This window comes from Molossus molossus, unplaced genomic scaffold (assembly GCF_014108415.1).
Source record: "Molossus molossus isolate mMolMol1 unplaced genomic scaffold, mMolMol1.p scaffold_m16_p_7, whole genome shotgun sequence".
Taxonomy (NCBI): domain Eukaryota; kingdom Metazoa; phylum Chordata; class Mammalia; order Chiroptera; family Molossidae; genus Molossus; species Molossus molossus.
The window spans coordinates 33,779,530-33,805,486 of NW_023425401.1; the positions used below are offsets into that span (position 1 = coordinate 33,779,530).

General features: G+C 37.6%; 2 protein-coding genes across 8 annotated transcripts in view; one reads left to right on the forward strand and one right to left on the reverse strand.

The window, feature by feature from the left end:
• Window positions 1-16,103, reverse strand: part of VPS50 (VPS50 subunit of EARP/GARPII complex) — a 126,485-nt gene extending 110,382 nt beyond the window's left edge. For 2 of the 5 annotated variants that reach the window (XM_036247046.1, XM_036247045.1), the window contains exons 1-3: window positions 15,975-16,101; window positions 8,362-8,430; window positions 7,047-7,100 (exon numbers count right to left, since the gene is read on the reverse strand). In XM_036247046.1, the coding sequence (XP_036102939.1) occupies window positions 7,047-7,100; window positions 8,362-8,430; window positions 15,975-16,085 (234 nt within the window). In that variant the 5' untranslated portion in view covers window positions 16,086-16,101. Of the gene's footprint in view, window positions 1-7,046; window positions 7,101-8,361; window positions 8,431-15,059; window positions 15,195-15,974 lie in introns of those variants that run through there. The other 3 variants (XM_036247048.1, XM_036247047.1, XM_036247049.1) reach the window with 3 other exon arrangements.
• HEPACAM2 (HEPACAM family member 2) overlaps window positions 15,366-25,957 on the forward strand; it is a 44,932-nt gene continuing 34,340 nt past the window's right edge. For 2 of the 3 annotated variants that reach the window (XM_036247054.1, XM_036247056.1), the window contains exon 1: window positions 16,028-16,137. The gene's annotated coding sequence lies outside the window, so the exon portion shown is untranslated. Of the gene's footprint in view, window positions 15,416-16,027; window positions 16,138-25,957 lie in introns of those variants that run through there. The other variant, XM_036247055.1, reaches the window with a different exon arrangement.

The following is a 25,957-nucleotide window of genomic DNA, read 5'->3' on the forward strand; positions in this document are numbered from 1 at the left end:
TCATCTAGCCTAATCACATCTTTTCACAGATGAGGAAACTGAGTCAGGAAGCAATTAAAATGACTTCTCTAATAAGTTGAATATTTAACTCACTATTTGAATCTAGCTCTCTTTCCTGACTCTTAATCTAGCACACTTTATTCATATCATGGTCAAGTTCTGAAAACAAAGCTCTGTAATTAGTGTGTGGTTTTAGGATTCTTTTCATAGATGCTAAGAAGTCAAGTCAAAAATCCATTTATCTTACTTCACAGCAGTATTTTAAATGCTAGGAAACCTTCTGCCCAAACTCCCAGAATGCTATAAAAGAAATACTACAGAGTAGGCAGGTACTAAATAAATATTTGTGGGATGGATTAAGTATACAAACAAAAGCACTTTCTTATACTTAGACAAATATATTTTCAAGTTTTAACTGCAACAGATATTTCTTTTGTCCCCTTGCCCTATATTTTTCTTTAATGAAAAAAATCAACAGTATAGCTAAACCAATCATTTAACAGTAAACATAGCTGAGTCCTACTTGTATTTATAAGTTAGTGAAATCAAAGCCTTATAAAGCTTTTTCTTTAAAAAAAAAAAAAAATAGTGTCAGAAAGCAGTATTTCAGGAAAAATGTATAAAATAATATTAATACTATTACTCTTTTTTACATTTATGATGTTATTATGGAAGTACTATGAAGAGCATTTAAAGGCTAGATATAGATTTAAAAGGTTCTGAATAGTAATATTTTATTTTTAAATCAGGATTTAACAAATGCTCTAAAACACAGGCCTAACTATAACTACTAACCACAGAGCTATTGTGATTATTATATACTCTAATACATTTTGCTCATAATTCTTATAACCAATTAAGTAAAAACCTTTCACATAATTCAAAAAGCATAAATTTCTTTAAATGATTAACAAATTTAGTCAGTAAATACTAAATCAGTTCTTTTTTCTTTTTCTTTGTTAATCCTCACCCAAGAATTTTTTTTCCATTTATTTATTTATTTTAGAGAGAGTGGAAGGGAGGAAAGAAGAGGGAGAGAGAGAGAGAGAAAGAGAGAGACACACACACACATCGACTGGCTGCCTCCTACACGCACCCTGACTGGGGCCGGAGATCAAACCTGCAACCCAGGTGCACACCCTTGACCAGGAATTGAACCCATAACCCTTGGCCAACACTCCAACATTGAGCCACACTGGCCAGGGCCATCAACTAACTTCTTAACCTTACCTCGGCATGAAAAGCCATTTATTTGAAAATATAACAGAATCCATTTCCCAGGAATGAAATTTCAGGCATTCATTCATTAACTCTTTATGCTACTTTTTCCCACAAAAATAATCTATAGAACTTCTAATTTTTTTAGAATAGTTTCTGTTCTTCCCCTTCCTCCATTCTCACCTCATTATCAAATCTTCAACTTGGTCAATGGTTCCTAAACTTGGCTCCACAAATATCTGAATCACCAGGAATCCTGAAACAGTACTGACACCTGGCTCCACCCCAGACACTGAATTCATAGGAATGGGGCATGGCCTGGGAGCTGGTAATTCTAATGTGCAGCAAATTTGGGCACCACTGACCTTGGCTCTGAGCTTCTTTTTTTTTTTAATCCTGACCTGAGGATATTTTTTCCATTTATGTTTAGATAGAGTGAAGGGGACACAGGGGGAGAGAGGAAGAGAAGGGAAGAGAGAGAGAAACATCGATGTGAGAGAAACACCTCAACCGGTCGCCTCCCTCATGACTCCGACCAGGACCTGGGACAAACCGCAAATGAGGTACATCCCTTGGCCGGAATCAAACCCACGACTCTTTGGTCCGCAGGCCGACGCTCCAACCACTGACCCAAACTAGCCAGTGCGGCTCTGAGCTATTTAAGTTAAAATATTTGAAGTCTGTCACAAAGTTTCCTTTCCTATAGCGAATTCCATAAACAATCATAACAGATACATTTTTTTACTTTTCTGTATCATTCTCTCCACCAAAATCCCAAATTTGCAATAAATGGATTATTTGACTCACATCTCCTCTTAAAATGGGATACAGTGTATTTTGTCTATAAAATGAAGAAACTCTACCAGATGATTTCTAAGGTTTCTTCCCACTTAGAATTTATCTAATTATCAAAAACAAACAAACAAACAAACAAATCAATAGTACTTTCTGGATTACCAAGCACACCTAATGCCCTTCTCTACAGTGTTCTTTCTTTTTTTTTATCCTCACCCGAGGACACTTTTTGTTCAGGTACAGTGGGAGGGAGAGAGAGGAAGAGAGAGAGAGAGAGAGAGAGAGAGAAACATCGATGTGAAAGGGACACATCGAGTGGCTGCCACCCGCACAACCGACCAGGGCCGGGGACAAACTGCAACCAAGGTACATGCCCTTAGCGGGAACCGAACCCGGGTCTCTCAGGACCACAGGCTGATGCTCTAACCACTGAGCCAAACCGGCCAGGGCTACAGTGTTCTTTCTACCCTCCTTTTTCTAGTGAGTTGAACCATATAAAATTTGCCAATATTAGACCATTTTAAACCTAAACAAACAGCCATTTCATATGATCCATCCTAATATCTTCTCCTACTTATATTTATACTAGAACCTTTTTTTTTTTTTTCTTTTTTCTTTTTTTTTTATCCTCACCCGAGGATATTTTTCCATTTTTTGTACAGATAGAGTGGGAGGGAGAGAGAGAGAGAAACATCGACGTGAAGGGACACATCGAGTGGCTGCCACCCGCACGACCAACCAGGGCCGGGGACAAACTGCAACCGAAGTACGTGCCCTTAGCGGGAACCGAACCCGGGTCTCTCCAGACCGCAGGCCGACGCTCTAACCGCTGAGCCAAACTGGCCAGGGCTATACTAGAACCTTTTAATGTAACACAACCCAAGCTAAACTTTCTTTCTAGAAAACCCTACTGAAATCACAATTACTAGTTACAACTTAGAAAGATGTTATGACAAGAAAAGGAAAGAGAAATGGATCCAGTCCTAAAGACTAAGAATGCCTTGTTTTATGCTCTACCTATACTTCAGTGAGGTAGAGCTATTAAATAAAGTTAATGTCTAAAAGTTCTCTAGCGCCAGCCCTATATCTCAGCTGGTCAGAATGCCATACCCATATGTCAAGGTTGTGGGCTTGATCCCCCGTCAGGACACATACAAGAATCAATCAATCAATCAATGCACAAAAAAGTGGAACGACAAAACTTTCTCTTTCTCTCTCTCTCCCCTTTCCCATCTCTCTCTAAAAATAATAAATAACAAAAATTAAAAGTTTCTCTATACAAGTATTTACATATTGACATATTTACATATTTTAAAAGCATAAACTGGTTTTTTTGTTTGTTACTTCTCGCACTAGAATATCAGGGGAACTCAAGCTAAGATAATGTTCTATTTTCTTATTGAGGTATAATCAATATACAGCATTATATTCATTTTCAAGTATACAACATAAATAATCTGGTAGAGTTTCTTGATATTTGTATAATGTGAAATGATCATCATAATAAGTCTAATTAACATCTATCACCACACATAGTTACAGAATATTTTTCTCGTGATGAGAACTTTTAAGATCTACTCTCTTAGCAACTTTCAAATATGCAATACAGTATTATTAACTATAGGTACCATGTTGTACATTATATCCCCTTAATTTATTTATAACTGAAAGTTTGTTCCTTTTGACTCCCTTCACCCATATCCAATTTCAACCACCCTCTGCTCCCACCTCTGGCAACCACCAATCTGTTCTCTGTATCTGTGAGCTTGGCTTTTTTGGTTTTTGTTGTTGTTACTGTTGTATTCCACATATATGTAAGATCACACAGTATTTGTCTCTCTCTGACTTATTTCACTTAGCACAATGCCCTCGAGGTCTATTCATGTTGTCCCAAATGTCAAGATTTCATTCTTTTCTCATGGCTGAATAATATACTGTTGTGTATGCATACCACATTTTTAATTCATTCATCCATCCGTGGACACTTAGGTTGTTTCCATATCTTGGCTACTGTAAATCAACAACGAACATGGGGATGTAGTGTTTTCATTTTCTTCAGGTAAATATCCAGAAGTGGACTTGCTGGATAATATGGCAGTTCTATTTTTAATTTTCTGAGGAACCTCCATAGTGGCTGCACCAAGTTACATTCCAACTGACGGTGCACAGGGTTTCCTTTTGTCCATATCCCCGCCAACATTTGCTATTTCTTATCATTCTAACAAGTATACATTATTACTAAGTTCAAAAAATATCTACCTAAGCCTCATTATTGGGTAGATTGCTTTTTAAACCTATATACACTGTAATATACTGTAAGCATTTTCTGTGCAACACATTTTGTTTAAAACCCAAGCTTCAAAATATTGTATAACACCATCTTTGTAAAAGAAAAAAAAAGGAGGGAGGAACCTACAATGACTACTTCATGCAAAATAACCCAGCTGCATGAAGCTTATCTCATCACCCTATTTTCTTCATAGTATTTGACATGATTTGCAATCACCTTGTTTACTGTCTGTCTTCCAGCTCTACTTGAACCTAAGAGTAAGCTCTCTGACAACAGAGAAGTTTGTTTTTTGGAAAAGATCTTTGTCTTTTCCACTGCTGTATCATTGCCAGTCTCTAGAGAATATAGCACATAGTAGATGCTCAACAAATTTACTGAATATGCAAAGGGAAAAGACCAGAACACAATGTTAACCTTGACAGTGTGGGTGATTTTTGTGACTTTCTTTTTGGTACTTTTTCTGATTACCATGTTCTTTGTTCACAGTATATATTACTTTTTATTAAATAAAAATGTTATTTTAAAATAATCATTTGAAATTAATATTTTATATTTTGTTGAAGTGCTTTTAATAATTTGAAAACCTTAAAGATCTTTTTTAAGTCATTAAAGTTCAGCTCATCAAGAACTAGCTGCAAAATTAATTTTAAAGCAATTATATCAAAATAAATCATGTAATATATACATATCATCACTAATCATCAGGGAAAAGCAAATCAAAACCACAAATAAACAGCACCTCACACCTCACACCTGTTCAAATGGCGATTATCAAAAACAGAAGAGATAAGTATTGGCCAGAGTATGAAGAAAGACCTTGTCCACTGTTTGTGGACTGCAAACTGGTGCAAAAAAGTTATGGAGGTTCCTCAAAAAATTAGAAATAGAATACCATACAACCCAGTAATGCCATTTCTGGGTATATAATAAAAAAAAATAAAAACGGGATCTTGAAGAGATACTTCCACTCCCATTTTCACTGCAGCAGTATTCATAATAGTCAAGATCTGGAAATGACCTAAATTTAAGTCAATGAATGAATGGATAAAGAATGTTGCCCTGGCCGGTTTGGCTCAGCAGTTAGACCCTCACCTGCAGACCAATGAGTCACAGGTTTGATTCCGGTCAAGGGCACCTACCTCAGTTGGGGTTTATCCCCAGCCCTGCAGGAGGCAACCAGTTGATGTGGCTCTAGCACATCCATGTTTCTCTCTGACTCTCTCTCCCCATCCCTCTCACTCTGATAATAAGTAAAAAAATATCCTCAGGTGAGGAATAAAAAAAAGTTACACACACACACAGAAATAGTATTCAGCCATAAGAAGAAAATCCTGCCATTTGCAACAACATGGATAGAGAATGCCTTATGCTAAGTGAAATAAGTCAGACAGAGAAAGGCAAGTGCTGTATGATGTCACTTGTATGTGGCATGTAAAAAAGCAAAACTCACAAACAGAGACTAGAATGGTGGGTGCCAGGGGTTTGGGGGTGGGGGAAATGAGGAAATGTTGGTCAAAGAATACAAACTTCCCATTATAAGACAAGTAAATTCAGGAGATTAATTAAAAATGTTTAAATAAAAAAATATATAGGTATGACCTAACTATAAGGTAACATCTAAGTTATGAAAAATATTTAACATTCAAGTTACAGTCGTCCCTCGCCCCTTCGCGCTTCGACGTTGGCGGCTTCCCTCTACGGCGGTTTTGCAAATACTATGTACACACATTTGAAAAAACCGCGGTAGGGCGAGGCTGCGCAAGTCCAAGCGCAAAGTGCCAGGGACACTATAAGGAAAGAATCCTGCTTCGCGGAAACTCATTTATGGCGGTAGAGTCTGAACTGATTAACCGCGACAAACGAGGGCCAACTGTGTATCATGACATTGAGGGGGAGAAGAGTTTGCCACCCTAAAACAGCATTTTGGGGATACTGATTATTTTAAGCTGGTTATTTTTAAGAAATGAAAAGAGTCAAAAAGAAACTCTGGACTTTGCCTTAATTGCCTAAAAGAATGTAAACAAAGGACCTGCTTAAGGAAGGGAGCTATCATTATAAATGACAAAGTTTAATACGAACTAAGTGTGATACACAGGGAGGAACCTAGCAAGATCCATTAAACCAAAGTCCTCTCTGCGCCCCATTGTTAAAGATGGCCCAGCAAATATCTGTTTACCAAACATTTTCTTTTCTACCCCTTCCTGCCCTTTGAAGTCCCAAACCACTATTCCCCCTTTCTCCTCAGCTCAAGATGGCATATAAGCTTCAACTGCCCCGTTTGTCCTCTAGCCCCATATTTTTATGGAACCCCATCTCATGTCCATTTGATTATTAGACCAGCCAGCAGAAGTAAGAGGGAAAAGGGGAAATGTTCCCCTAGCCCACACTATGCTGTGTAGGACATTTCTGAACATGAGTCCCCTTAACTTAATTTCAGGACTGACTGCAAACTGCACCCATATCAAACTTGGTCTACTAACTACAGCTTTGCCACTCGGCAACTCTGATGTTCTCAAAACTACCCAGGGTAGAAGGCAGAAGCCTGGCTCACCCCACTGAAGCATTTGTGATGTTTCAGAAGAGAACAAGCAGGCACAAGAAGCTTATAAGGCTTTCTTAATGTAAGACTAAATGTAAGCTTAGAGCATTAATACTGATTTTACTATTAACTTTTACAATTTAACTAACTTAGCTCCTTATTATGTGTCAATGAGACCAATGCCCAGGCTTAACCTTCACCTACCCATTTACATTTGTTGACTTGTGATCCCAGACTTGTGATCCCAGCACCAGTCATCTGAAAAGTACACAAAACTGGTCACTGGTGGGGCTAGGGTGGGAACTCAATAAGAAGACCATGTAATGAGAGCATCATAAATTCACTTTCTACCACTTCTGGAAAAACATCATGGGTCAGGGTATAAAAACAATAAAAAGTTCATACACAATAAATACATGTATTTTTTTAAAGAGGCTCAATTATCAATTTTATATTAATTTTGAAATATCTAAGACAATCTAATTCAAGCTATGTTCATAATACATGATAATCTTTTTTTCTTAAGTCAAAGAAATAAAGAGAATTATTTGTCAATTAGGATCTCCAGTTATCTCTTAGTTCCCAATTTTATTACATTATATAAAATTATTCAAAATGCCTCTTTAAGGTTTTGTCTGAGCCATTTAATGCAAAAAGGTTGGCTAGAATGTTATCATATTTGGAGAGTATGTTTGGGTCTGACCTAAAACATAGACTGAATACAAAATTCACTTTGGGGGACAAGGCACCTCAAAGAGGTGGGAAATTATCCTCCTAAGCAGCTGACACTGAGGTGTGACGAAAGGCCTTCTGATTGCCAATGGCAGCCAAGAAAACAAGCAGTAGTTTCAAATATGATCCTGGAATTGAAAATCACAAGAGCATATATTCAGAAGAACAAGCTTTAATCTGTGATGGCTCTGCTATTCTAGGAGGCAGCTCCAAGTGGCAAAGATCCAGAGTGGGACCAGCAGGGATTTATTTATTTCACAATGGTTAATAATTCTCCTAAGGGGAAGCCAGCTAGCTTTCAAATAACACCTTCTAAATTTGTAAACTGAGGAGCTCATATGAATATCAGGGGATTAAAATCTAAGATATCTACAATTCAGTATAAACTATGCATTAGCTACTTATTCAAAAATCTCTGCTCCATAACAAAAACATAATTAACTATGATTTTTGCCTCAGAGCGTTACAGCATAAAAGTATATTATTTCATTTTATTTCTCCAAACTATGGCAGATAAATCAATAAGTTTCATATATAACTGCTTTCAGGCTAAGAATTTGATAAAACAGCAAACTCTAAATATATCGATTTCGCATTCTCTGCTGAACAATAATGAATTATACTTCATCCCAATGAATAATGAAAGCCAAAACAAGCCCCAATTCTCCTGTATTATAAACATTTGCCTAGCTTATCATAACAATAATGTGTGGATCAATTATTATCCAAAGACAATAATATTTTCCTAAGGAAGTGAAAAGTCATGCTCACACATGTAGATCAATACCTTTCCAGGGACCCGGAGACTCTCAATGGCACCAAGATCACTGAGGCTTTCTGGAGGGCTTTTCAGACCCTTCAAAAAAAAGATAAAAAGAACTTTAATTGCGCTGCAGAATAATAATATAATAGAACATAACTATTAAAAGTCACCAGTTTAAAAATAGAAAAATCCCTGCTTTAAAATATATAGAACACATGTTCTAAAAACAATGGTCATTTAATACATTTAGTACTATTATTAAATCAGCTAAAGACATACTTTTAGTAGTCTAAAATAAAAGTATCATATGGCACATCAAAACTAGTGGTTGAAATCTAATTTAACAATGATATTAAAATAACCAAAAGGAAAAAAAAAAAACTTGAGTGACAAAAACCATTCTATAAAAGCACTTATTAATTACATATTACCAAATTCACCTGATAAAATAATCAAAGTATTATGATTCACAGATTTAATATCCCAAGCGAGCAAGTCAATGATTTTAAAATGATACTAACTGCTTAATTAACATGTAAGTAATCCCTTGATTTTACCTATTTCTCACCAATGCACCCAATTTATTTATAGGGCATACCTGAGAGTTAAATCTCATGTCTCACTGCTTTCTACCAATTCTTTACCTCTTTGATACCTGGTGCTTTCTGTACTCACATCAACTGAGCAATTCTGAAAGTCACATTTGTGCCAGGAAAAATTATCAAGACAGAAAGATGTTAGCAATTTAAATGTTCTTTAAGCCTCTCTTTAAAAATAGGCTATTTAAAGCAGACACCTAAAGTCCCTATAATGTTAGTTTATAAGAAAAATTAGCTGGTACATGAATTTGAGGAGAGATTTTTGCTACAGTCACGTTTTCGGCCTTTAAGTGCCTTATATTGGTCCTCTGATGTCCTCAGTAATCAAAATATATGATACATTTAGGCTGAATATTTGAGACAGGGCAGAACTTACTTATTTTTAAATTTTAGAGGTGTGTAGTATATCCTTCCCCATTGTAAAATACTACTACTCATGTGTACAATTTTTATGTTATGACAAGGTACTCTGCCTCACCCCCAAGTCTTCCATTACCCCCCAGAATACTCCACCCAGCATTCTCTCTCTCATGCTCTCATGCTCACCCTCACTCTCTCTCGCGCGCGCACGCACTCTCTCTCTCTCTCTCTCTCTCTCTCTCTCACACACACACACACACACACAAACACGAGCGCGTGCGTCACCTTCTAAAGAAACCAATAACCCCTTTCAGAATTAACTCCTCTATGCAGTCTTCCTAAATCCCTATGCTTCAAAGAACACACTATTTCTGGGTATTGTCAATGGATCACCTCCATCAACACCACCTGGGGAATTTTTTAAACAAAAGATTCCTGGGCCCCACCACGGATCTAATGAATAGGTATGAGTTGGTATTTCTGGATTAGGACCAGGAACTGCACTTTAACAAGCAACCCAGGTGATTCATATAATCGCTAGTTTTAGAAACCCCGCTAGACATTTTCCAATGCAACACTTCTGCCAAAGTAGTAAAGTTTTAAATATTAAATATATCCTCCACTCCCAGACTGAAGTCCCAAGAGAAGGGAGACACCAAGTGTTATTTGCTTCTTTAGCCCGGTGGCTAGCAAAATTCCAGGAACAGAGTAAACACCAAAGGAATGAGTAAATTATTCAGTACAAGCTCTTGGTCAGGCTCCATTCTCCAACTAATTAGAACGTTGTCCCCATGGGAACATGCAGTTGACTTTAAAATGAAGTTTCCAGGGAAGTCTGCTGGAATGAGAGACCCATGCTGAGGTTTACTGTCTTCCAGTGAGTAAGGAAATAAAAGTATGTAACTACTCTTGTGTGTTTGTTCTCCTTGTCCCAATTTCTCACCAACAGTCATCATGAGGGCAAGGCATCAAAAGTGGTAGAGAATGCAAGGTTGAGTTTAGAACTAAACTTCTATATACGTTATGTACATGCACATATATACATAACATACATACCTACACAGGTAGGAGAATAAAACTTCCTGATTTGATTCAAAATCACAACCACTCTTAAAATATATTTTTAAAAATATAATTGTCATGCCTTTTAAACTAACATTTTAAAATGTGTAGATTTGTTTAACCAATCTAACAGAAATCCTTGGAGGAATATATCACATGCAATTTTCTCTTTCCCCAGAGCTACTCAGTAAAGAAACCAGTGTCTAAAATATAAACAAGTGTTTATACTCAGTCCACAGTTTCTCTCAAACCCACCCTAACCAGACTTGGTTCCCCACCACTTCACAGTAAGTGTTGTTGTCAAGTAACCGATGACCTCCATGCTGCTCAATCCAAAGGCTGATTCTTATTTTCGACTCAGGTGGCCCATCTGCAGCATTTAATCCAATTGATCACTCTCTCTTTTAAATTCTCTACTTGGCCTCCAGAACCCATTCTACTGGGCTGCCCTCTTTATCTAACATTCATTCCATAAATATTTATCAAGCATCTGTATGGGACAAGTGCTCGTTAGGATGCTGCAGACTTCTTACCTCCCTGGCCGCTCCTTTGAAATTTGACTTGCTAGATCCACCACCCCCCTGGCCCTGTAACACTGAATTCTCAAAAGTCCCAACTGTGAACTCTTGTTTTACATCTACACTCACTCCACTGATGATCTTGGCCAGTTTACAGTCTCTCTATATAAAACTCGTAACTCCCAAGTTTTTATCTATACCCTGGATTTCTCCTCAGAGGTTCAGACTCTTTTAGCCAACCACATACTTTACCTCCCCACTTAAATATCTAAGAGGCTTTCAAATGAATGAAAGCCTCTTCTGCCTTCCCTTAATCCTCTCCTACCTCAGCCTTACATACTTCATTAAATGGCAATTCCATTCTTCCAGTTGCTGAGACCAAACCGTTTGGGGTCACCTCAATGCTTCTTTCCCTCACGGCCAAATCCAATCTGTCAAAAAGTCCTGTCAACTCTACACTTACAACATATCCACAATCCAACCTTTTCTCAACACTTCCACCTCTAGCACTGGGGCTAGGCCCACAGCCTCTCTCACTTGGATTACTGCAATGGTATCCTTACTGGTCTCCCTGTTTTTCACTCTTTTGCCCATTTCAATCTATAGGCATATCTCAGAGATGTTGTGGGTTCGGCTCCAGTCCACCACAATAAAGCGAGAATCACAGCAAAGCAAGTTATAATCTTTTTGCTGGTGGAGGCTCGTCTTGCCTTCAATTTGTAAAAACCACAACATCTTAGCGATAAAACAAAGCATAATAAAATGAGGAATGCCTGTATTCTAGAAACATGGGCCAGAAAAATCTTTCTGAAGAATATATAAAATTACAGTCCTCCTCTGCTTGCCATTTCAATCAGAATGGAAGTTATGAGTGAGAAGAAACGTAGGAGGAGATGAAATCAGGATGAGCTTCTATGTGATCTGGATTCCTGCTCTCAGTTCTCTGACCTCATCTCCTGCTACTTTTCTCCTCACTCTCTTAACTCCACCCACACTAGCCTCTTGCTGTTCCTGACTCAGGGCCCCTGCATTTGCTTTTCCTTCCCCCTAGAATGCTCCTTTCTACACATCCACGTGGTTTACTTCCTCACCTCCTTCAGGTGTTCACTCAAATGTGGCCTTCTCAGGGAGGCCTTTCATAGCATCTTATCTAAAATTATAAATGACCCAAACTGCCAACAACTCCCAGGACCCCCTATCCTCTTTCGCTCCAGAGCAGTTATCACCATTTCTGCCTTAGCCCTTGCCTGTTTTGTTCACTGCTGCATCCTCCAAACACAGTGCCTGGCACGAAGGGCTCAATAAACATTTGTTGAATGAACTGAAAGAACAGAGGCCAGCATAATGGAGAATCTGAACAGCAGATTTGTCTAAATAAAGAGATCAAACAAAAACCGCTCTCCCCCTCTATTCCACACCAAGGTCCTAGGAGATCTAAAATACCAAAAAACTCAAGTTTCATAGATCTTAATTTCACATCTCTTCCCATGAACAACAAAGTATTATCATATTCTGCAGCTTCACAAAAAAGAAACAGCTCTGTGTATATTTATTTGTACTATTACTCCATTTAACCCAATAATAAACAGCACTAAATAAAATCCCCAGTGCAACTCTAGGTAGGCCCTACTTTTTTAATACCTCATAGGTTCATAAACTGTGCATTAATAATGATCAAATATGTGGAAGCCAACCTTTGAACATACACAATTAGGATGACTTTAAAATTCTGTGAAAAACTCCTAATTTTACCTCACTTTTTACATAGGAGAGTTGTAGCTTTTCATATGTGTTCTCTAGCTTTTTTTTCAATCTAAGCACAGATTTCACCTGGTTATGTCTAATAAGCAACTGAATGAAGCTATAGTTACCATTTTCAGCACAATTTCACTACATTTAGGAGACACAAACTTACTATTACTGGTACCTGGACTTCCATATTTTCTTTCCCACTTACTACTACAAAACATGGTTAAAAAACAATAAACAACCAAAGTTGCTGTACAACGATGACAATGTTGACTACACTGAACTGTATGGCAAACATGAGAGCACTGAACTTAGCTGATGCACAAAAGGCCAAATTCAGCATTCCAAGGCATTTTAGGAGTATTAATGTATGAATGTGTGTATTGTTTTACAAATCAGATACCAAAGTCAGCCTGAAATCATCTGTTGTTTGAATTACTGCAACAGCCTGCTTCCAGTTACCCTGTTTTCCCACCAACAGTGCAGTCACCTTACCAAGCATTTCCTAGATAAGGCCCAGGAAGTTTGTTAACTCCTTTATCTCTTTACCTTCATCGTACATAGAAACATCACCACCAGGCTAATACCATGAGGTACATGTCATTACTCCTATTTTAAAGATGTGGAAACAGATGATGAAAAGGGTTAGGTGACTGGATCAAGGTCACACAGCTACTACAGAATGGAGCGGGACCCGAACCCATTCTCAAGTAAGAAATGGTATGAAGCATAACACCAGTACTCAACAAATGTGAAGGATTACCAAATGGTACTGCCTGCTTACTTAAATTTTTTGTTAGTCATAGAACTTTTTTATTCTATGCTCATGACATTGACAATATTATTTGACAGGAGTAAGCAAATCATGTGGGGTTCATGTATTGTTCACCAGAAATCTACAAACTGTAACCTGTTCAGATGTCTCTCAAATTCTAAATTCTCAAATAAGAATTTAATCTGGAATTTGTATTCTTTTTTTAGTCAACACAACAACAACAAAAACACACACAAATGAACCTTTCATTAAATGATTATCTTCTACATTGTCCAAAGTTATCAAAACCACATTGATTGAAACTAATCTGAATCATCCTTCTCTCATATTAAAATAATGGCCCTGGACAGTTTGGCTCAAAGGTTAGAGCGTCATATGCAGACTGAGGGGTTCGGTTCCAATCAAGTGCAAGTACCTGGGTTGCAGGTTCTATCCATCCCCCGCATGCGGTAGGGGTCCTGCAGGAAGCAATAGATGGACATGTCTCTCTCTCTCTCTCTTCTCTCTCCCTCCACCCAGTCTCTCTAAAAAAAGCAATGGAAAAATATCCTCCAGTGAAGATTAACAAAAAAAGTAATAAACAAAATAAAATAAAAATGACCAGTTGTAGTGAAATATTAGAATTAAAATAAATAAAGTTATCTAAAGCCCAGTCCTGGTCATTAAGAAAGGGAAATTTCTCCCCCTTCTTGCTTGAAGGAAGCTGAGGCATTATTAGGAAGTCCCTAGCATTTATGAGATGGGAGAGAAAATAACCAGTTTTCATTCATGAATTATCATTCTGGCAAAAAAAAAAAGACTATTATTTTGCCAGGACAATGATAAGAAGTAGCATTTCACAAAGACTTTTCACATACTTTAGCTTACTGATGACCCTCATAACAGAAATGTGAGATGGAATTAACAACAATAAAAAGAATCCTCGCCCTGGCCGGTTTGGCTCAGCGGTTAGAGCGTCGGCCTGCGGTCCTGAGAGACCCGGGTTCGGTTCGGTTCCCGCTAAGGGCGCGTACCTCGGTTGCAGTTTGTCCCCGGCCCTGGTTGGTCGTGCGGGTGGCAGCCACTCGATGTGTCCCTTCACATCGATGTTTCTCTCTCTCTCTCTCTTCCTCTCTCTCCCTCCCACTCTATCTGTACAATAAATGGAAAAATATCCTCAGGTGAGGATAAAAAAAAAAAAAAAGAATCCTCATTTTCAGAAACTTAAGCTACAGGCTTTGGGGACACCTGCCAGAAGTCATAAAGCTACGAATTTGGGTCATCAAATTATCCGCTGCTTTCACTCTTTCCAGGTCATCTCTACTGCACAGCCCTCACTCCTTGACCAGGCCACCTGCTCCAAGACGACAGCCAGCTTGGACAGGGGAACCGCGGAAGGCAGCTGGGCTGTCAGCAGGAAAATGGGAGACAAAGATAGCCCTGGTTCCCTCGCTGGCCTCTTCTAAAGAAATGTTCCTAGGATGCCGCTACCCGCTCGAGCAGGGCTCTGAACTGGAGGGCTCAGGTGAGTTTTTCAGGGTGTGCACCGCTTCCGGTACCCCAATCACCTGCCACCACCTATAACTCAGGTGTCCACACTCCGCGGCCCAGAGAGAGAACATCTCAGCTCCTCTCCCGGCGGAGGTGGAGGAGGCCTTTGCCTCCGCCTCTGCGACTTACCTGTCGGGTCATAAGAGATTTGATTTTTTGCATGTCGGAACCGTGAGAGAGGCACCCTGCCGCAAGGAGCTAACAAATCACTCCGACCCACCAGCCGGCTGGCCCCGACACAGGGAAGCCATAGTGAGCGGTCACGTGAGGCCGCCGGGCTTTCCTTTCCCTGGGCATGCTGGGAACTGTAGTCTTCCGCCGGCGCCGCGCGCCCTGCGGGGCGGAGAGGACAGCGAGGCCCCGCCTGTCCCGGGCTACAGAACGCCGGGCGCTTCCGCTTACCCTGCAGACTTCCCTCTGAGCGTCCCCGGCGGTAGCCGTGTTCACCGCAGTAGCTCTGCTTGGACGAGGCGACAGCCTAACAGGTGACCAGACGTCAAGCGATAGGAACAAACACTGTCGGACCTATATAAACCGGACCGACACGACGCCCCAGGAGTGTGACGGGGAGGAAACCCCACCCGTTGTAGCGGGGCGTGGGGCTCGAGGAAGGCACTCTCGGGAGGTGGCCTGAGATCGGGGGCTCCGCAGGTGGCGCTGGGGTTGGAAGGGAAAGGTGTGGCACGCTGGCCAGCTTAGGGCTGTCGCTCCTGTCCTGGTTTCTCGTGCAAAAAGCCCTAAAACGGAAAGATTCAACCCCCACTTATCGTTTTACTACTAGCACAACCTAAACCAAGTCAAGAAGGAAAATATAAGTACAAACGTCACTTTAAAGTCCTCCTTTTTACTTCTAGCAGTTTAATTAAATTGGAGAGAGTCCTAGGGAAGTCGCTTGAGGCTTAATTTCAGAAAATAAAAACGTCCCAGTTATGAGAATACCACGAGAAAAGAAAAAAAGAAAAAGCAGCCCAGAGCTAACAGTTAATAGCAGCTAACATTTATTGAAAGCTTTCTACATGTCAAGAACTCTGCTAATAGCTTTACCTGTGTCCTATGATTTATCCACACCAGCATCCTCAGGGGTTGGCAACTGCTCTTCCCATTTCCAAGGTGAAGACAATGAGGTACGGAGAAGTTAAGTAACTTGCCCAACATCACAGCAGATGTGCCTGCAGAAGCTGAAGGTCTGGTTGGCCAGATGTTTCAGGTGAAGGTTTTACCTATAGGGTTGAAGAGTGAGTGGGGAAAGGGACCGCATACTAAACCTGACAAGCTCAGGAGAGGCCTGCATGACAGGCCCTACAAACTCAGAGACCAAAAGTAACCACATAGGATGGTCTGGACATAAAATTCCTGACTAAAAATAGATCGTGGGGTATAGTCACATCCTAGCTCTGCAGCTTCCTTGACAAAGGTCAGTCTTAACGTTAACTGAACCTGTCTATTGTCTTTCTGCATCTAAATAACATACCTCTGGAATGTCAGAGTGAACCCCTTTTCCAGACCCCGCAAGGCACATCCATCACACCAGAGCATGAGACCATAGAACGCCCTCATTGTTATCTTGGTCCCCAAATACCATGTCTATGTGCTATAAATGTTCGTTGTTAACTGTCCTATACCCACCAACTAAAAGGCTGTCTCTCTCCATTTTACTCTATATCAATTCTCAGAGATTTCCCTGCTCTGCTTTCTCCCATCCCCTTAATCCCCTTAAGCACTAGTGGATTTCATATAACTTCCCTTAGGTCTCCTCTTTTGATTCTAATATATAAAATAAGCTATTAAACTGCCATCCTCTGAAGCATTTTCTCAAGCCTTTGAGATTTTGCTTCTTGGCAATTGTTGTCAGTTTGGCTCGAATAAACCTCTAAACATTCTCTATATGTTTAGATGTTTCTTTAGATGGCACATGGTACCAATGATTTTTTTTAAAATTTCATTTATTTATATTTAGTGTTTATTAGGGGGGGGAAAGCCAGACCCATGGTTTCAAAAATATTTCTTAAGGCAACTTAAGAAAATGTTAAAATGGAACACACAAATGAAAAATACTAGATAAACAATAGTATGAGTGGTAGTCATTTATGGCAAAAATAAAAGTAGTTTGGAAATGACCGACGGTTGACCTCTCAGAGTCTTGTCTTATTAATTTTTACTAAGGAAATTGCAATGTTTGACCTAGGGTTTTTGTAAGGATAAAAGAGATGGGGCAAGTAAATGCAATTTATTAATTGTAAAGTATCTTAGAATTATGAGGAATTATAGTCATAATTCTGCCTGGTTCTCTGACCCAACAGAATAACCCTGTGCTTAAAAATTCCTTTTGAAATTTTATGTTGACCTACATGCTTCTCTGACTCTGTTCTTGCCAACAGTATAAAGAAATTCCAGTCATTTTAGGGCAGTGCTAGTGTCATCTTTCTACCTGCTCTAATCTTAATTGCCAGACAGTTCCCAGTGTGTGAAAGTCTTTAAGATTTAGAAGTTCCCGAAAGCATCAAAAGAGACAAACTGCTCATCATATTAGCATAAACTAAACTAAACATAAACTAAACCCAGTTCAGTAAACATTTGTTGATTGTTGGGCACAAGGCAGAAGGATACGAAGCGCTTTAATAAGATACAGTTGTGGTACTTGAGGAGTTTACCATTTTGTTGAAAAGTCTATATTAGGGGTGATCCAAATCCAGCAGTTTTCAAGCCTAAATGTTTATATTCACCCGAGGAATGTGCTGTTGTACTTACTTTTCTCTTTTGGTTTCTGTGTTTTAAAAATTCAGTGATTCTTATAGGCAGCCAGCTCTCCCCTTTCAAATCCATTCTTTATGAAATGGGAAAATGTATCTTCCTAAGCTGTTGAAGTCACACATTTTATTAGAAATTGATCCAGGACTAGAATGCAGATCCACACCCAGATCCATTTTTTAATGTGTTTTTATTCAGCGTATTTGGTATTTTTCTTACCAGCCAAATTTGGGAAAATGGTATTTTCTGTATCTATTTGACCCTGAAAAGGCAAGAAATCTTTAAAACTTTGTTTTGCTCTAATACTGTGCATTTTACTTCTTATAAACTAAAAAGAAATGGACAACTCCGGCTTCTGAAAGTTCAAAGGCTGTGACTGTAATATCAAAGACACATAAAGTAAATCAGTGTTGTTATCTAAATAAACTGTTTTCTAATTCAATATACCCTAACTCTATAGAAAATAATTGAGCCATACACAATGCATTTTTAACTGCCTGAAAACAAAACTACAGCTTTAAAGGGCATTTTTTTAAAAAAGGTGAAGCATGTTATTTCATTTCCACTTTTCAAAAATATGTATATAAGATTTACTTAGGAGATGCACACTTGCCTGAAGGCTCTTAGTGGTAGGCCAGAGCATAGTAGTGCAAAGTATGGGTGGCTTGCCAACAAGTCTTGAGGAAATTTTGCTGGACAATAGTTGTTTTATAAAGGAGTGCTGGCCCCATTTTTACAGATTGGAACATCAGGTCTAAGAGCTAAGTTGATCTGATTTGGGACATATTTCTTATAGTCCAAACGGAAGGGGCCTCTAGAAGCTTCAATTAAACTTGTGATCTTGGTTTGATGAAGAAGATACATTCCTAAGCATCCTGTAAATATCAAAGTACTGGAAAGATGTGACCTCTCTAAGATGATGTAACTACACTCCCTGAGCGAACAGTAGCAGAAAACAGAACACTTGCTGAAGATAAAACAGTGACCTGGAGAGGGACCCAGGAAGGAAGACATTGCTGCATAGTCATTTAGCAGCCATATCGGTAGACCTAGGTTTCTTGAAGGCAGCATTGTAGACATAACTGTAGAATTGAACACCAGCATAGGCATAGGTGGTTTCGATGGCCTCCTCTAGCAGCCAGCTCTTCCCTGTAAACTGGAATCTTTCCTAGGATTTATTTTATTACAACATAAGACAGTGCTTCCTTTCCCAGTTCTTCTTAGTCTCCACTGTTCTACTTAACTTTGTCATTTCATCACCTCGCCTTCCCAGTTGTTCCCATTAGAAAATATTCATATGCTATCAGTAAATAAAGAATGTGTATGTTTGGAATGAATGTAGCAGACTGCTTTATAAAGCAAGACCAGACTTACTTAGAATTTATTAAAACTTTCCAACCAACCACCATCTCATACCACACACACACACACACAACTCCCAGTGGCTCCTTGCATTGCTTGAAATTTAATCCATGGATATAACTTGCTTTAGATTCATCAGCTTTTTTGTTGTAAATGCAAATATAACTAAGATCAATAAACAGGCTCCTGAAAAAAAAGGCAGAGCAGAACTCCCCTGTGGGTTACAAGTGAAGTGTGAGATATTGATGGTGGGAAATTTCTTATAATCATAAAACACTTTAAACCACTTTTAACAATCATGTAAAAATTTACAATAGTTGAAGTTATATTTTAACATTACCTTTAAGGCTTCCTTTGTAAGCATCCTGAATTCAGAAATTATTCTAGCTGGTAAGATTTTATACCTACATCTGCTACTAGAGGGCGCTTTGTCATGATTATGCCAAGTAGCACTTTATGAAGCTGTTATACAGATATTGTTATTTTTAATATTTGTCATGATGTGAAAAGACTATGATCAGTTTGGGTATTTATGTACTAATTATTTATTGGAAATATTTATTTATAATTTATTTAAATAGCATCTATTATCACCTAAATCAGAAAAGAAAGGATATTTTTAAATACAACACAAAAGAAATGAAAAAACACAATAAAAATTACTCCTTTCGCCCTGGCCAGTTTGACTCAGCAGTTAGAGCATTGGCATGTAGACCAAAGAGTCATGGGTTCCATTCCGGTGAAGTGCACATACCTAGGTTGCAGTTCAGTCCCTGGCCCTGGTAGGGGTTATGTGGGAGGCAACTAATCCATGTGTCTCTCTCACATTGATGTTTCTCTCTCTCTCCCTCTCTCTCTCTCTCTTCCCCCCCCCCCCCTTTCCCTCCCTCCCTCCCACTCTATCTAAACATAAATGGAAAAATATCCTTGGGTGAGAATTTTTTTTTAAATTATTCCTTTAAATTGAGTAAATTTAACATTAGGAAATTTACTCACCACATTGTCTTTATTATAGGACTCAAAAAAGTCATCATGAGCCAGCACTGGAATTAAAACTGGAAAGAGCTTATTTAATAAAGAATAAAGGCAATTGCAGATTTATACTGATTTAAAAGATGTGAGGGGTAGTCCATGTGAAATCTATAGAATTTCCATATTACTTTCCAAATTGTATTTTGTGCAATGCAATATTAACATTTATATACATTTATTAAGCATGAACCGAGAATCAGAAGACATGGACTATAGAGCATTTGGGGTTTATTTCTGGGGGAACAAGTTAACAAAAATACTAGTTAAGCACTATGCTAGATGCTAAGGATTCATAAATAAATAACACTGGTGTGTATTCAAGGAGCCCAGAGGAAAAATAAACATGCAATAAAAGTAATCGAAGTTAATGAGATAAGGGCTGCAATCGACATATGTACAAGCCCAGAGAAAGTCGTGGTATAGTTATTACCTGGGGGGGAGCTCTTGCCATTTTTCTGAAGCATGGAGAGGTCACAAAGCGACCTCCAAAGAGGCTTCAAGTTTTCCAACAGTCACTCACTTCAGAAGCACTTCTGGAAGAGTTGGGAGCCTTAATGCAAAAAGTGTTTCAAATTTGGATTCCAAAATAAGTATAATTTCTTTCTTTTGTTTTTACCTTTAATTAATGCTTGAGGAATATTCTTTCTTCCCTATTATCATTGAACTTCTTCAGGGAGCCCTTACTGTGAAAAATAATTTGTGCAAGGAATTTTTGCTCAATTTGATGCAGATTTGGTTATACACTTTTTATCTTACATAGTGCAAGGCTTGGGCTAGAGCTTTCTTGCAAGAAATAAAATGCAATGAGGGTTAACTTATAACTTAGTAAATTAAGCGGAAATGTTCAGACTGCCTGCTGCCATGGCAGTGAAGAGGCCGGGCTGAAAAGCTGCGGCTCAGACACCACAGCCCTAGTAAGATCTTCTCTGGGCCATTGGTTCACTTCCTCTGTGCTTCAGCTGTGAAAATGTGGCCTCAGATATCATCTGCTGGCATAGGCTTTTCATCATAACCATATCAGCCCATAATTCAGTGTTACTTGGAAACACACCTGTGGTTTGTTTTAAAAAATAACACGAATCCATAGATTCAATAAAATCATAGCAGAAACCTGTAATAGGAAATACTACAGAGAAAAATACACTTCTAAAGACACTCGGGTGCTCTGTTTTGATTCTTTGGTATAGCTTTTACATGTTACTTAGTGACTTCATGATGATTTATGACTGTTTAGCAGATCTATGAAATACTTCATTTTTCATAGAAAAAAAATTATTTTCAAAGTAATGGCATAGTTTTGCATGATAGGAAAACAGCTTTTGTTTTCCAGCCATTTCACAAAATGCTCTCATTATGAAAGCATACTGTTTTTTAATAAAGTCACCAAACAAGATGTTTTCCTTCATATGATTATTAATAACTGAGAATAATTCATGAAATGTATTGACAATTACTGATAATTGCTAAAAAGCTGTTCTGAAAGTAATAAGCCCGTATTCTTGCAGAACATATAACAGGTGTTCCCACTCCCTGTGTCCTTTGTATACACATTCATTCTGTATTCAAATCACAGAAGCAAGAGGCAGGATAGGGTCTGTTACCTCACTGCTAATTTCCCTAGCAAATAAACCGGCAGCTGCTGGTCCATGAACCAAGTTGCCACTTGGAACAGGGCACTGTATACATGGGGCAGGATGCTTTCATGGAGCCCTTCAGCAGTACTGTTGGGGTCTTTCAGTGCAAAATATACCTCCTTCTCTTAGGTAAGTCACTGCATGATTTGTGTTTTAGCGGTTGTGTTTTTATTGTGGGCTTAAGGTAAATATTTGCTTTAGGCTCTAGATTCACTCAGATAATTGAAGAACAGCTCAGAACCTTTTAAACAATAACACACTTTGTTCCAACAAAGAAGCGGGAACATTTAGTAGAAATAAGGTTCAATAAATTGATAGTTATTGTTTTCTTAGAACAATAATTATTGTCAATAGCACTCATTAAGAAAATTAAGACATTCTAAAAACCTAATAAATTTCTTCTTTTTAGAGAGTTCATATATAGGTTCAATAATATTTAGTACATTTCATTTTGGCAAATATTCTTATAGGCCATGAATTTGTGACTACTTATAGTAACCTCCTCAAAATAATTTATGAAAATGATTTTTTTTTGCTGTTTTTATTCAAGATAATTTGGCAAACCATTAGCTTTACTTCATTTTAAATTACCTATCTTATGAAAAATGAAAAAACATGAGGTTCCAAACTGACCAAAAAAATATTTTATACGGAATAAGGAGAAATGTGTTTTAAAAAGTATTATGTCTCCAAAATGCCTTTAGCCTTTCTCTTTGCCCAATGGCTATTCCTATTAAAATTTTTTTTTCTCTACTTGAATATTTTTTTCTCAACCTCCTATCCTTAGCGTTTAAAGGAGTCTTTCTCCAACATTCCCACTGTTTCTGTCATTATTTTCACCAGATGGTCTCTATTTTATTCTTCCTATTTTATCAGTTTTAAAGTCAAGGTTAGTTCCTTGTTTACATTCAACAAATAGGAATTTTAAAAGCATTTTTATTCCTTAAATGTTAAGAAAACTTAGCTAAATGAGCAATTTAAGTTTTAGCCTTCAGTAATTTAGAGCTTTGCTTTCACTGGTATATTTCATTATAGTTTTCATTGTAAACAAGATTGTTAGTCAAATTTATACCTAATGGTGTACATATCCCACATATTTGAAATGTACAATTTATACATTTTTTATAAGTGTTTGAGTTTTTCATAGTTGTGATTGTTCCAGGTGTATATGTTGTCCAATTCAATCCTATATTGATTTTTAGTTTTTTTAATTGTTTAAAAAACCAAACAATTGTATCTTTGTGCATTTTTCTGTGATTTGAAAGTATCCTGTGTATCAGTGCCCCAATTATTTTTAATTTTATAACAATAGGACTGCTGTCATTTCACAACTAATGCTTTTGTAATTGACTGGAAGAAGAACTCAGAGACAATCACTTGAGGAATTCAACTAAAATAAATTAAGATATACTTTAGAGAAATAGCATGTTTATAAGTAGTTAAAGCAGTTATCATCCCTTAAGACTTTCTTACACAAATTTACTTTTTTCCATTACTAGTGTGTCATAAAGACCATAGGTAATGTAGAAATATTTTTGTTTTTTGAAATACTGAATTATCTGTTTGGTCTTTTTCTTTAAAAACAAAACAAAAAAAAAACTTAAAATGTAGTTTGTAAAATCTATTCAAAGTAAAACTTTATAATTTCTATTTTCTCTAAATACGCAAGAGTTTATTTTCAGTCAACAATAGTTGTGTTATGCTTGCTAATATCATCCATGATAATGGGGAAGTAAATGCCAACTATTTTGAGCTACAGCAGAGGTCACTTTGTGAAAGTTTGATGTTTATATTCAACACAGTGAAACTGACCTAAGGAGTCCTTTGTTACTGGAATATAGACAAATTTTACAATATGACTTTAGGTGTTTCTTAACACTGGGCATTCATTTAAAATGCTATTGCTACACTATTTAAGGGAGTCTCTATTGAGGAGATGATTACCATTATTTTTATGTCAGATTATTAATGGTATTAGCAATGTTTATCCAGATTAGTATGCCTTATATGCAAAAAGTGTAAGAGTTCTCTTTTTTTATACTCAAAAGGTATTAGTTAATCTAATAATAAAATGAATTTCATTTAAGTCAACATATGTGGAATATCAAAAGCAAGTTAAAATTTTGCCAATTTTATATTTAGTTTTTTGAAGTTTATTTGTTCATACAGAAGTTGGCTTTCTAAAATCAATAGTTTTAGTCCTTTAGGTTTTCTCATACAACTAGAAAAGAGTGCTTGAAAAATACTCAAAATGAAGCAAAATTTTTTAAAGTTAATAAACTGCTGTTTGAGAGCATAAATTCATCACATCTGTAGTGGGAAATACAGCAATGGCAAGATTTGTGTTCCTAAAATGTAGAGAAAGCATTCAATCATCTGTTTATTCCCCAAAGTTCAATACAGGTAAGGACTGCATCATATCAACAGATTCATGTCTTTCCTGCAAAACCAAAAGATTTAAGGTGGCTGAAATAAAGAATATTTTATTCCTTGATGACATTCTTATAAACTGCTACCTATAATTTATCTGATAAGAAATGATGTAGGCAACCTAAGCAACAGCTATTGTAACAGCTGTGCTATCTCTCACTGTCATATATATATTTGGAAAAAATTCAAATGACATGACTACATATCATTTAATGTGATAAGCATTGAATATATGCAGAGATATTTATGGTAATCAATATATTATTTAAGGTACAGTATTATTATGTGATACAGTTTTTTAAATGGCCCAAAGAACTGGTTCACAATATTGTAAGTGCCATATAAAATGTTATTTTCTGCTAGTTTCATTATTACCTGGGCTGCAATATTTGTATTTTACTAAATATAACTTGCCTCCCATAACTCCAGTCTTAGACTCCCTAATCAGTCTTGTCATGCTTAAGATTCAACGTTCTGATTCAGGATCCAAAAGTCACCAACATTTCTGTTCTAGTCAAGCTGGCACTCCATAGTAATAAACTATTTCCCAACCATTTTCAGAATATTACAATCTCAGTTACTCTTTTTCAATTTCAAACACACACACACACACACACACACACACACACACACACACACACATAGATAAGAAAGGGTGCTTATCCTTTTCAAAAAAAAAGTGAACAAGGACTTTTGTAGTGACTTCCCCAAATGACAAGAACAGACTGGCCAGAATTGCATTCAGGCCATTTAGATCTACATCTCAGTATAGCCATGGTTTCTAGGTTGAGCTGTGAAATCTATTAAGGGACCGATATATCAATGACCAAACTGCTCACTAACAGAGGCAACTACTGAGTTTTATGTCAGTGGCCATGCGGCTTTTCCCACTGCATTCTCAAGGTAATAATATGGATTCCCACCATCCCCCTTGATTTCTTGATAACAAACACAGAATTGCCACTTTATTAAAGGATATGCAGGGTTTGGCAATATATTAAGTGGACTAAAGCCTGAGACTCGATACCTGAAGATACTGTGTGCCGTCTCTCAACTAAATATGGACCCTTCACCTTCAAATGTAAGGGATCTGCTACCCTAAGAAAAGCACCTCAGAATGTCAAGAACATAAACATAAAGAGTAAGAGAGGTCTTAGACCTCATTTAATATTTTGCACAGGAGAAAACTGAAGTCGAGAGAATAAAAAAGACTTAAGGTCATTTAACTGACCAATTCCCATTTTTATCCAAAATGTGTGTCCTTCACTAAGACCTCACATTCAGTGGATTTTGAACTTTATTAAAGTATCAAATACAGTCATCTTTCACCAAAGTTAGAGAATAGATTCCTGAAATACTATTTCAAGGCAGTCAGCAAGTGATGGTTATGACTATATGGTAGAAATGGGATAAGGGAGTCCAAGATGAGGTGTGAGTGATGAAATCATAAATATTTTTTATGTGCACTCCAGTATAAAGGAATACAGCAACACACAATAATAATAGTGGAAAATACATTTTATATAAGTTAATACTAAAAAGATAGTTTTTATTTATTGCTTACCAGGAACTTGTCAGGAGTTTCCTACACCAAATTCAGTGAACGGCATATAAACACATGTTGTTTTGTGCAGATAACACACATAGTGAAATGAATTGTTTCCTGTACTCATCCCCCATCCAAACACCAGTGTCTTTCTAAATCTATGACTCCAAGAGCCTTGTTCCCTTCTGCCAGCCTCTGTTTCACATATCTCGGGCATCGCTGGGTTTAAGTCCTAGATATACTCTCTCATCTTCCTTTCCCTTCTCTCATGATTT